The sequence below is a fragment of the Barbatula barbatula genome (genome assembly GCF_947034865.1).
Source record: "Barbatula barbatula genome assembly, chromosome: 5".
Taxonomy (NCBI): Eukaryota; Metazoa; Chordata; class Actinopteri; order Cypriniformes; family Nemacheilidae; genus Barbatula; species Barbatula barbatula.
The window spans coordinates 19,487,677-19,500,981 of NC_136769.1; the positions used below are offsets into that span (position 1 = coordinate 19,487,677).

General features: G+C 38.9%; 1 protein-coding gene across 1 annotated transcript; it reads right to left on the reverse strand.

Moving 5' to 3' along the window:
• Positions 1–4,243: 4,243 nt before the first annotated feature.
• On the reverse strand, positions 4,244–13,305 carry hs3st3b1a (heparan sulfate (glucosamine) 3-O-sulfotransferase 3B1a). The gene is made up of 2 exons (XM_079456912.1): positions 12,760–13,305; positions 4,244–6,091 (listed from the first exon to the last, which is right to left on the reverse strand). Exons 1-2 carry the CDS (start codon positions 13,248–13,250, stop codon positions 5,473–5,475), a joined length of 1,110 nt encoding a protein of 369 aa, XP_079313038.1. The 5' UTR covers positions 13,251–13,305; the 3' UTR covers positions 4,244–5,472.

Here is a 13,305-nt window from a genome sequence, read left to right on the forward strand (position 1 = left end):
ATTTGGAAATGTAAGTGAAATTGTGGTTTCAAAGAAACCAAAGTGGAGAGGCGTTTTTTAAAATAATTCTGGGATCATTATGGAGGTCTTAGATGTGGAGTGAACTCAGGCAGACTTGGCTCTTGATAGAAAAGCCAAGGATAAAAAGGAGGCTGCTCCTTCCAACACATACTGTAGCTGAATTAAATAGGTTTCGAAAGGGCACAATGAGAAATTTGAGAAAATGTTGGGGGATGTAGTCAAAACTGCTTGTTTGAATGTGTACAACCTGTTTAAGACTGCTAACATCTTACTTGGCTAAAATGTTGTATATTTCCAGGTTTCCGGGTAATTCATTAGATTGTGAAATTCATCTGTACAACTCTTACCTCAATCATTTACGCAACAGAACCCCTTTAGATCTCCCTTCAATAAAGAACCAGGAGAACAGAGTGTTGCCACGGTGACAGGGAGTGACATGCCCAGTCAAAAAACCACGGAAACATTAGGAATTCTGCAAAGTAGGTCTGTAACGAATCAGGACGCCAAGGTTCCTGGCAAAACAGAGGACAGGAGGAGTTTGAGCAGAAACAACCTGAGAAAGACTTCTGGTTCAATCAATTTTATAAAGATGTTGGGATTAAGTGTGAAAAAAAGACAGGGTGGATGGTGGTAACAGTGTAGGTGAAAACAGACGTAATTTCTTTGTATTTTGACAGTGATACATCAATGCCTTGACACTTCGTAGCGTGCAGCTGGCACTACTATAACCTTTTCACTTACGTTACACTCTGAAGAAGTGTACAGATGGTTATTACATTCAATAACAGAGCTTTTCATTAGGAAACCCATCAGTGGGACATCAATTGATCACAATCCTGACTGCATATTATATCATATCATTCATAATAAGTGGTCTCTTATGAAACAAATCGTTAACCGTGACCTCAGTTGTGTAAGTAACTAGATTTGAGATTCGAAAGTCGTGTGGATGGGACGTCTTGGGAAATATGCTGCAATGCCACTACTTTAATTTCTGTTTCATCCCATGAGTACAAAAGTAATTATTCAATTAATTGCATTATCAGAAAAAAAATCCCAGAAAGCCTAGAAACGTCAAAAACATCAGCAGTTTCAGGCATAAACACTTAAAATATAGCATCAACCCAAGTCGGTTCACTTGGAAGTCAACTGGTAATGCTGAGAGCTTAAATGCAAAGGCCGAGGGGTGGAATCCAAGGGTACAAATTAAATAAACATAATCCAGGAAAGGAAGTCTATGGATATGGTTATGTTTGCAGCATTTAATGTATATTGGTCCATTTTCAGGTGATGCTGCATATCGAAATGAATTAGAATTAAACTAAATCAATTTTTCTTGAATAGTTTTGCATTTAAAACATGCTTATAGTCAGCAATGAAAGGATTTTATTTCATAACGCGGAAAGCCAAACCCACTCTCCGACTCAGATTAGGGCCTCTCTGAGAAACATATGTAATATTATTTAATCTCATTTGCCAAAGCCTAAAGCTGACTACTGTTGCATGACTGGTATTAGGAAAGTCAAGTGCTTTTCGCAGCATTCAGGGGCTTGAAGAGTTTTAAGGCTGCTGAAACAAAAGGGATTAACATCTCCCGGATGTTGCTCCTAATCAGGTCCTGTCATATGTTCACTACCAAGCCTTTTACTGTCATGTTCTAATTTGTTGGAAAAGTTTAAAATGGGGGTTTTCACAAGCATTTAGACACAGAAAATACAATTTTAAACAGGAGTTTTGAAACAATCAATCAATTGAATGCTCTAGAGCAGGACTTATTCTTTATTGAATTAACTATAATTTCTGAATATAAAAAAAAAATGTAAGGTCCATGGTTTCGAATTTAGCCGTAACTTTTATATAAAATCTGGTCCTTGGAAAGTAATGACTCCGAGGATGGATAAGCATCTACATTTTAAGAGATTTGTGCCCATGCTGCATTATTTGTGAGCTTTATATGCACTGATGGCGTCTAACGTCCCCGCCAAAGGAAGTAGTCACTTTTAGCAACTTGTTAGTAAGCGCCGTTTTTAAGACACAATAGGGCTTTAAAAAATTATCATAATTGGTGTGTTTTATATATTGGAAAAATGATATCACTCCACCGACCCCTGTAAAACTCATCCCGTCCGAAAAGGGTCCGAAAAGGGTCACAGAAGATGCATTTGATCAGATAGCCGTTATAAAATATGTCTGTGCATTTATGACAATGGAAACATGCACATTTAGACATGTGCCATCCTGTAATATACGGAGACATTTTCAGAACAGTGTTTTTGGTCTTTTGGGGTTATTTTATTGACTCTAACAGCAGCAGGGATTGTCTGCTCGCTCAATTTGGATTGTCAGGTGTCTGGTTTGTGTTTTTCTTACCTGTCAAACAACAGCAGCTTAGCACATCAGCCTGCGGGTATCTGAACAAACAACAATCCCCCAGCTGGGAAAAAAGCATTTACAGCCTGTTTCCAGCCCCTCCCTGTATCACTGCTGAGAGGTCGCTTCTTAACAAACTCTGACTGGCATCCCGCTACCACCCGCTGCCTCTTTAATGACCTGCTAACAACTAAATGAGGGCAATTTGTAAGCATGTAAAAATTGCTCGATAATAGATAAGGTAATCATTGCTTGTTATCACGAAAAAGCGAATGAATGAGGACAAAAAAAGAATTCTTGTTGTACCAGGAGCCCAAGGGAAATGTCCTTGAGTGATCTCTTGTGACCTAGCAGTGCTAACAACTACAGATTGCGGTTAATTCCAGATAACGGTTTAGCAGGATGAAATAGTGGTTATTCACGTGTCGTCACTTTAACACGTCAACACCCCAAAACCCGTCCACTTGGGTGGTAAAACACTCAGCAAAATGAATGGTTACAATATCAGGAAACGCAATTCCATGAAACATTTGAGTGTCCAAGAACACCTGATTCCTTTGTAAGTCGTGAGGACGAAGGACCACCGTCGAGTCCAACTGCTTGTAATTTCAGCAAATAAATGTGTGTTTCTTTGTTTCTCCTTTTGAAAACTGCTGAATGTTTTACCACTCAAAACGCCATCCCGGCGTGTTCATGAGGGAAAGTGACGGCAAACAAAAAAATCTATTGATGGTGACCTTGTAGCAAGACTCATTTGACTCCTTGAATTACACAGTTGTGTTCTGTTTAGTCTTGAATGTTATCTTGCCCTTTACAATCTGTGACAAAAGATGTGGACAGTAAAATGTGAAAACCTGCTAATGTTCCCTATATAAGATGAATTATATGCCCAACGTATGTGGAAACTTGCATTCACCATGTCCTTCCATTTTGTCCTGAATAAAAAAAAATAGATTTAGATACAACCACATGGAGTACATTGGTTCGCTACAAAGCTAAAAAAAGGATTACCGAGTTTGGTTTACTTGGTTAACTTTTTGTAAAACAAAAAGACAATTTTGTTTAAAAGTGTGCGAGACCAATGAGGATCATTTGTTTTATTTAGTTTGAGATTGTCTTTAGCAAATACATAATTCCTAAAACATAGATCATGTACATACAAATGTGAAAATGTCCTGAAAATCTTGACTTCTAAGATAAGCAAAATATCTGATAAGCAAAATAATTTTGTAATTAATGAATGTTGCTGTAAAGTGTTACCCACCTACAGAAATATGTTCTGAATATGCTAAGCATATACCAACTTTTTTTTGTCTCACCCAGCGCTACTTTCAATCTAACATGTATACGGTATCTTTCATATGTAATATACTGTATATCAATGCAATCTGATGTGAATTCGGCTACCTATTTCACGAGGTAGCTCATTCGGGTGAATCTCAATCGTATATTTTGTTATGATTTGACTTTGCCCTGTGACGTTAGGCTTAGGGGCGGGGTTAAGGTGGGCGATTATCGTTGTTTTGCCACCACAAATTTGTGTGTTTCAGCTAAATTAGCTTTTTCGGCTCTGATTTTAGGGTTTGGGGTGGGGTAAGGCGTTGGTTAGCCATCTCCTTTAATATGTGAACCTACCTTTAATATTATAGAGCTGTACAGTATATACACATGCACTCTGTGTATTTAAAGTCGTGCTGAGTGACACGAAAACTTTTTGGGCCGACCGGCCCGAAAAAAAGGGAGAAATTTGTTCCCATGATCACGTATCAATGGCCACTAAATTTGAACTGCCTTGAGACTGTCTTGCATATACAGTATGCATATAGATGAAGCTAACAGATAGCACGATGTGGAAAAAAATAGGTTTATTTTCTCACTGCACAGAAATACTTGTGTCCAGCTCCACTGAAGTTGAAAAAAGTACATTTTGCACTAATTTTATCCCATTCATTATAAAAAACAAATGACAGACGTTTGTGCCTGATACAAAATACCAGTACATAAGGGCTGAATAAAACTCAACCACTGATGTATGAAAAATAAACACGACTAGAGAAGTCCCTTGTTATTGTAATTTTTGTAAGGTATAAACTGATTTAACAAAACACACATATCCATACTGAAAAGGCCCTCGGTTTTATACATCAATACGAAAGACATATTTTTTTGTAACTGCATTGCAGGAACACATGAAAGCTTTTCCTCATTTTATCTTCTAATGGGACCTCATATTCCTATGATCAACACGTACAATCATCCATCAGAATTACAAATACAGAGGTACAGAGTTTTAAGAACTGCTGTAATATAATTACAATTACAGACATGTTTTTCAAAAACCTCTGTGTGTAATGCTAAAGTCGAGCTTTATATTGCCTTTAATGATGTTAAAAGTACAGCTGGTGTCATAAAGATCAGTGCCAGGGCATTTTTCTGCCATAATTGACATGATGCATTGCTTAATGTTCATTGATCTGGCTTCAGATGAGACTCAATACTGACCCTTTAAAAATGACATTAGTGAAAAAATAAGTATGGAGTTTTGGCATCTTTGTACAACAGATATAATCTTACTAAAAAAAGTTTTTTTTAAAAGAATAATCATAATGTTTTCTGTGTGCAGGATGAATGGACACATTATATACCCGTAATTAGTATCATTGTACTTTTATGCAGTGTTCAAATTAAATAATGTCTTATATCGGGCCCCAGCATTTCGGTCACCTTAAATATAGACTTATTTATTGTAAATAATTAATTCACATTATTCACAGTATATTGTCTGCACAAAATTTAGATTTGTCATTATTTTTTTTTATAACTGAAGTCAAATTTTTGGGGAGGACCAGGATCCCCCCAGCCACCCTCAATTCGAACACTGCTTTTATGTGAAACCCCACTATAGTCCTGTGCCAAACGTTGTTTTCTCTGAAAATACAAAACGATCCAGCTTACAGATTCAACTGGAATGTGGTACAATAACTGATTGTAAGTATATTACTTTAAAAATAAATTATTATAAAATAGACTTGTAAACTTTTTACAATTAATTATCTCCTAAAAAAAGTTCTCAAAGATATCTCAGTCCCAGCCAAAATTATGGCCAGTCATGTGGTAAAACATTTTGTTGAATGGCTTGTAAAAGTCTCGCAGTCTTTGAATCACATCGGGATGGATGTTGGGGTGCGTGCGGCCTTTTGTTTTGCCCAGGCAGTGTGGCTTGCTGTTGCTCTCGGGTCGTTTGAGGCAGGGAAAGCCCTTGGCGGGGTTAAAGTGAAAATGTTTGTTCGTGACCACCCTCCTCAGGCCCAAAAAGTCCTGCACGCGGGCCATCTCGCCAGCGGGGTCGCTGATCAGCCTCTCGCCGCTCACAAACAAGAACTGGTCCAAGGGGAAAAACTGCAGCCACTGCTCCAGGTGTCTGGCGTACATGCCAATCTGAACGGCGCTCCATGAGGTGTCTATTAGATTTGCTGTGAAGTTCTTAAAAGTCAGATTCTCAAAGGAGGGGATGTCAGGTTTCTTTGAGCGAGTCTGCGTGTAGTCTGAAATCGCCCGGGTTACGGGGTCTCGGACCACAACTATCAGCTTGGTGTCCTTGGACATGGCGTAGATCCGGCCCGGCACCTCCTTGGTTACAAAGTAGCTCGGTGTCTTCTCCATGGTCAGCTGACCCTCCAATGTTTTCGGCATTAGTTCCCTAGGAGCAGAGAGGCATGAGTGGGTAAGTACTGAAGAAACATTCATACATCAGATATGAAAAAACAGCAGGATGATCATGCCATACACACACATCTTTTGTTGTTATTGTAGCAAAAGCATTCTCGGTCTCAAAGAGATACCGCAGGTGGTGGTGGTCATGAATCGTTCACAGACCGCTGGACACATATTGCACACAAGAATGTCTTGCCGTTTAGATTTATGCCATTTTCAGATTATGTTGTGCACAAGGAACATCAGTGCATTAAACGTATAAACGTTTATCAGTCAGATGTTTAAAACACTAATCACAAATCTGTGCTTTATAGTTAAAGTGATGAACACAGTCATTGGCCTACACTTACACAAAAAAGGGCTTCAAAAGATTATTCGATGCCAGAAGAACCTTTTTTACCTAATTGGTTCCATAAAGAACCTTTAACATCTGAAATCTGAAACAACTGATTGTAAAAAGGTGAGAATGAGATGATTCTTTAAATATCCTTTGAGGAAACAAAAATGGGTCTTCAATGGCATCGCTGTGAATTAAATGGCACCTTTATTTTTTAGAGTTTAATAGAGTCTTCATCATTGATGATATATTAAGTGCACAGAAGGCATCCATCTCTTTACAGTCTATTAATCCCTCTTAGAGACTTGAAATAATCCTTCAGCACAATCTCTCAACTGACTCACAAAACAGCTTGAAAGCAGACAGAAATTAGTTCTTTGTCTTCCTAAATGTTAAAAATGTTCCAGCTAAAATTCGGTGTATGTGATATTCTATCAATCTAAATGTGTGATAACCAGTTTCAGGCAACCTGTTATAATCGGCAAATCAGGCTTTTAGCCTAAGGCAATGGCTGAAATAGGTCAAGAGGTGTTTACACAAGACCAGACACTTGCGATAACATGTTATGGTGAGAACAAACTCGGGGTCAATTTTGTGTCAAAAAGCACATGGTCATGCAAGCAAATGCTTATTTGGTCACAAGCGTTTGTCCAAATATCTGTCTCTGTTCTGAACAGAGAAAAAAGATTTGGACAAATGCTTGTAGCCAAACAGTTCTTGGCCACTATTGACTACCATAGTAGGAAAAATTACAATGGTGTTCAAAAGTGTCCAAGAACTGTTTGCTTTCCTACATCCTTCCAAATATCTACTTCTGTGTTCAACAGAACAAAGAAATGTATCAAGTTATTTTTCCTACTATGTTAGTCAATGGGGTCCAGGAACGGTTTGGTTATAAACATTCTTCCAAATATCTTTCTCTGGGTTCATCGAAACAAAGACATTCATAAAGATTTTGAACAAATTGAGGGCGAATAAATGATGAAAGTTTTAATTGTCGGTGACGTCCAATAAGACGCTAAAATTCACATTAGTCAAAAACAATTTTAAGTTGAAGTTTCAAGTTTAATTCTGAAGGTCACTGAAATGGTGGGAAAAAGGTCACAAAACACTTTTAACAAAATTTTACAAACATGATAAGTGGACCTCAGAAAAAAAGACCTCTTTGAATTCTTAAACACGATTTATGCTCATATAGCTACTCGAAGACAACTATTCTGCCTGAAACAACACTCGGTCTATGAAGTCAATGTCTATGCGAAGTCTATGTTTACCTCAGAGTTTTGACAGTGACAGCTGTTTCAAAATTAAAAAACCGTTACCGTAATGATTACTCCAGCGAATGGGGTATTTATATGTATATATAGACATTACATCGCACTGAATGTTGCCTTAACCTCTACTTCACGACAAAGTCTAATAGATAATATCTATGCAATTACTGGAAAGGAGTGGGGAGGGGTGGAACGGTTTTGTAGGAGGAAAATAGGAAGGCAGATGAAAGCAGCTTTGGTTCCTCGGTGTATTGAAGAGTCTAAGGATGAGTGCTGAGCCTGTCAGGGGGATTGCTGTGGGCTCAGCTCATTAACCACCTACCACAATAAAAAGAAAGCCTGTGGTGCATCTTATGTAATCTTAGAAACCTCTCTCACTATTTCTCTCCGGACCCTCATCATTAAAATAGGCTGTGAAAAAAACATAAACCTAATGAGACAGAGACTTAATGTGGGGGGAGAGGCCCACCTCCGTATCGGGTTCAATTATGTCCACAGTCCCTTAAACACACAAGCAGAGCCTTGTAAGCTTTTCACGGCGGCCCAGGGGGAAACTAAACACAAGTGATGAAACTTTCCACCTGGTTCCCCTGCAAAACAAACCTGCGTCGAGAGTGCTTGCATTATTCATGCGAGCAGACAGATGCTAACACGTGTCTGGTGTAAGAATCGAGAGTAAGATGTGGTGCGGCGTGTTATGCGATTTGTTCTTTCTGACTGACTGTGGAACTTCGACGCAATGGCTGTTCATCTCCATCCGGCACTTACGGAGACACTGATCCAGAAACTACACTTAAGTGTATTAACGTGTTAAAAATTGCACCACAGGTTAGCTTTTTATATAATGGGTAAATTTGGATGTTATCAAGCAACAATGACAGAGGTGCAACCTGACAGTCTAACTTATAAAGTCTTAAAGCAGCTACAGTTTAGGATAAAGCGACCCTGCTATGTAGGGGAAAAGTAATCGCAGGGTTAAATGAGAGAGTCTGCTGTGTTAGACGGCTGTTATTACGCTGTGTTTTGTCTAGAGGGAAGTGAGCTGTGTCTCCTCCTGAGCATGTTTTTGAAGAGCTCTCTGTAAACCTGTGTTTATATTATCTGCTATCAGGTAGCGTGTTCAAAGGCGGCTGTTTGTGACTTTAAAGTCTCTGACTGTTTGAAGTTCACTCAGGATAGTTTAACATGCTAAGAAGGCAGTCAAAGAAAAGCATTTGCAGGAGGGAACGGCACTGTTTCATGGGTTATTGTTCAGTGAGTTTCTCGGTTTTCTTGGATTAATGGTGGAACACCTACTGTCGGTACCGAGATCCCTAGATGTGTGTTTTCATCCGGAAGACTGCTCATCTGCTGTACGTTAAACATTCACCGAACGTTTTTGTCAGGTGTTAGAACAACAGCAGATGTTTTTGACATCTAAGATTTAAAATGTAATTGTAAATTTGTGTTTTTCAAGATGTATGGACAAAAATATGACACAGTGAAGTTGCACACAGAGACCACTACCCTTATTTCAAATAACCTAATAATTAACATTTGACTTAAATTCCTGTCCCTCAAATCTACAGTATGTCTTATTAAAGCTATGTCCCTACTATATTGTTGGACATATTACAGATATTTTTGACATATCGCAATGTTTTTAACATTAAGGATGGTGTTCGGAGAGGACGTCATTTCTCCAAGAACCCAGAATGGTATAAAGGGTGGTGGTATGCAGCTACTTCAAATACAATCTGACAGAGTTTCGCTCGACACGTTCCAGACCTGCATCAAAGCACAAGGTCGTGGGCTGTGGGTCTTTTCATGACTCTTATCATTTTGCGTGAACCCAAAGCTTTTCTGTCAGCAGATAAAAGACAAATTAGAGAAAATATAAATTTTGGTTCATCCGTTCTTGAAGCCACATGGGTTTTATATTGCCCTTTTGTGTCCTTGTTAACATTCAGAGAGAAATGCGGTTCTCATCTTTGTATGATCATAAAACATCGTGTTCTTCTAATAGTGTAAGTCACTTTTGTCTTTGACTTCACATATTTAAATGTAAAACATGGTGAGTTTAATACATACGAAGCATTTTGGTGGCGCTTCTGACACAAAATAGCCTCTTTTGGCCTAAGTCTACTTCAACATTTCAACCTTTGCAACAATCCCATGATGCACTGGGAGCATGGAGATACATTTCTAATGTAGATGATGAGAAGAGAATTGTTGACAGTTGACTTGAATAAAAAAAGTATTAATGCAAAATAGATTTTTAACCCCAAATTTGTTTAATGTCCTTACCAGAGGACTGTTTAAAGGGACAGTTCAGCCACAAATATAAATTCTTTCATCATGTACTCACCCTCAAGTTGTTCCAAACCTTTATAAAATTGTGCTCTTCTGCAGAACACAAAGAAAGATATTTGGAAGACTATAGACTGAATTGGGGCACTATTGACTGCCATAGTAGGAAACAAATACTATGGTAGTCAGTGGTGCCCCATGGGTATTTGGTTTCATACATTCTTCAAAATATCTTCTTTTGTGTTCAACAGAACAAAGTTTACTCGACTTTAGTGTGAGTCAATTAAGAAAGAATTTCCATTTTCAATTTTTTCACCAAACACAACATCAACCAACATCTATCCAGAGGAAAAGTTACGAGTGTGTTTTTTTTAAGATTCCGCTCGCTCTGTTCCACTCAAAGCTTTTTTCAGAGAGATCCTGCAGCGATTCTCAAAAAGACTTTCACCCCCTGAGCACATTTGCATACAAAGTGAAGAAAGGAACAACACAATTCATTCTAATTGCCTACTCTTTCTCACCGGGGTTAATGCAGAACCTCAGGGGTCCCAGAGACCCCCTTTAAAACATTCAGCATCACACTCAATAGACTCACTTTCAATTTACTGCCAGCATCTGCCATCCAAAAACAAAACACTGCCTTCAGCTCTATTAAACTAGTCAATGAAATAAACAAAATGATTGCTCCAGAAAAATCTTGACTAGACATTATTTCTGTTAAAAATACCATCCTCTTAAAGAGACAGCTGGTAATACTTTAAAATAAATCTTCCTTCACGAAGTAAATGGAATAAAATGTGTCATAATGTTGTCTTTAAAGGCCTCACGAACTTTCATTTGGACACGAACCAAAGCAACACCACGGTATTGTTTACAGTACGTTAAAAATGCTATTTTATATCAAAATTAGTGATGCGCTGATATGTATATTTTGGCCGATAACCGATCATTCTTGAACACTGGTAGCCGATAACTGATAAATTGGCCGATGTTTTAGTAATTTAATATTACATTTTCTGAGAATTATTTTGTCCCCTGAAAATCATGTACCAAAAAGTGTACTTTTTACACTAATTCAAGATTCTTTAACTTTGAAACTTTTCTGTTTATTTAATAAACAAATTGAAGATGTTCTCCCAGAGCAACCCAAAAAGACAGAAAGACAGAAAGCATTTAGACAGCAGTGTTTGAATGTGAATGTGTTTTTGTTCCTATAATAAACACATTCATATTGTACCTACATTGGCAATGTTTTGCTAATAGCAGTAAGTGAATAATCACAACAGAAAGACAGAACGGTACCGTATTTAACAGTGAGCAACGTGCACCTGAAGTGCTTCAAGCAGAGAAATGATTCATCATTTATCAGCCTAAATTTTCTGTGTTTGTTGTGCATTTCAATCAAAATGATAATAATTCTGTAACATGGTTTCTAACAAGCTACTACGTCCTGCCATCTCATATCATGCCTGAATCATGGGGTTTGCTCGGAAAATAAATCGCATGTTAAAGTCTTAAATACGTTATAGTTATTCATATCAACAAATGAATGGCTTATCCAACAATGCTCCGTGAATACATCATCCCCGGTTTCTTTCGAAGCCTTTGTGTTTCAAGTCAAGCTTCATGTACCCCTCCAGTCACCCCTCCGAACACCTCCTACAGGGAGCACATGGACGCTTCCTCTGTGTTAGGCTAACAGTGGAGCACAGCTCAATACCTCTATAGGAGATTTGGCCACCTGGCTACATGCTCCTCTCTCCAGGTTTCTGCTTCACAATTAGTCTGCCGAGATCGCTGGATAAATCAGCTCATCCTACTCTTTGCTTTCCCCTAGTAGTCCCACTGTGCTTAGTGAAGGAACCTCAGATTCCCCCGCAGAAACAATAGAGAGGCTTATGAGGAATCTGTAAGCTGCATCCATCTCAAAATGAACAGAGGTCAACAAACCGTGACACTAAAAAACAACTTCGTTTCCATATGGATCAGAATGAAAACATTTTGTGTGTAGTAAAAGCTAAAGGTTCAACTTGAGCACATATTCTTGTTTAGACGTCACATATTTGTCAATCACATATTTTATGAAGCTACACATTTCACCACACTATTTCTCGATACAGATGTTTGGTAAAAGAATAAATAAGTTGAATCAAGGGTGAGCGTCAAACTAACCGCCGCATATTGATAATGTCGCACCTGACTTAGACAGGTGTTACACAACCAGAAAGCATAATGTTTATTTAGGGTATGTTTGTCTTGAGCCTTAACCGTGTGTTTAGGTCACCATTCCCAAAGTCCTCTGCAGCTGCAAATACTTTGCAAGTCTGACATTCTCAGTATCAATATGCCAAACCCGAGTAAAGTCATAGAAAGCAATGAAGACTCGTGTGAATTGAAATGTTCAAGGTCAAGATATTGTTTTTTGTGAGTGAAATTGATCAAAAATATACAAAATGCATGGGGTAGTCATTTTAGATCATTAATATAATTTTATTGGCCAAATTAACTAGGGCGTTATGACTTAATACAAAATAATGTTTTAAGGAATAAAACGAATAACCAAAGACTATTGGTTTTCTTTCGATTCCATCCATAATCGTTCACATTCATTCTATAGCAGTCACATAATTCCTGGATCATCGAAGTTGAATCATCTTTAATCCTGACCGTGACGTCAAACACAAGAATCAATAACAGGGCAATGCTTCCACCCCGGAGGTCTTTCGGGGTTAAACGTGGGGTGGATAAACTCACCTGTAGCCCTCGAGTCCTTTCTCATAGTTGCGATCAAAGAAGTGCGGTTCGGCTCCCACCGCTCGAATATCAGGATGAAGGCGCAGAAACTCCAGCAGCGCCCGCGTGCCTCCCTTCTTCACCCCTATAATAATCGCCTGGGGCAGCTTTTTGGTCTCGGAGCCGTTCGGGGCACCCGTCACTCCCGAGTCTTCGTCGTAAGTCGTCTCGCCTTTGCTTTCCTCCCAGCCATCTCCTCTGCTCTCGGAGTCACTCTCGTTATTCAACAAGCCCCTGGACCGGGATTTGAAGAGCATCTCGAGCTCCTGGTTCTGGAGAGGTCTGGGTGGCGGTATCCTCCTGCTCCTTTCATCCAACATGAAAGTGGGTGTCGTGGAGCAGTAGCCCACGCAGCAGTAGAGCATGTACACCCAGAGCGACAGCATGATGCAGAACACAAAAAGTTTATTTTTCAACTGCTGAGTAGGTTGACAAAGCAGACTATATTCCATAGGACTCCTGGATGTGTACCAATGTCCAACGGGGCATATTGGCAAAGAAACTTGC

Bases quoted from the DNA above. Each gene is read 5' to 3' on its own strand.
- hs3st3b1a (XM_079456912.1), bottom strand. From the start codon at position 13,250: ATGGAATATAGTCTGCTTTGTCAACCTACTCAGCAGTTGAAAAATAAA. The intron at 6,092-12,759 runs GTGAGTTTATCC...CTCTGCTCCTAG, and splicing joins AAAGGACTCGAGGGCTACAG to GGAACTAATGCCGAAAACAT.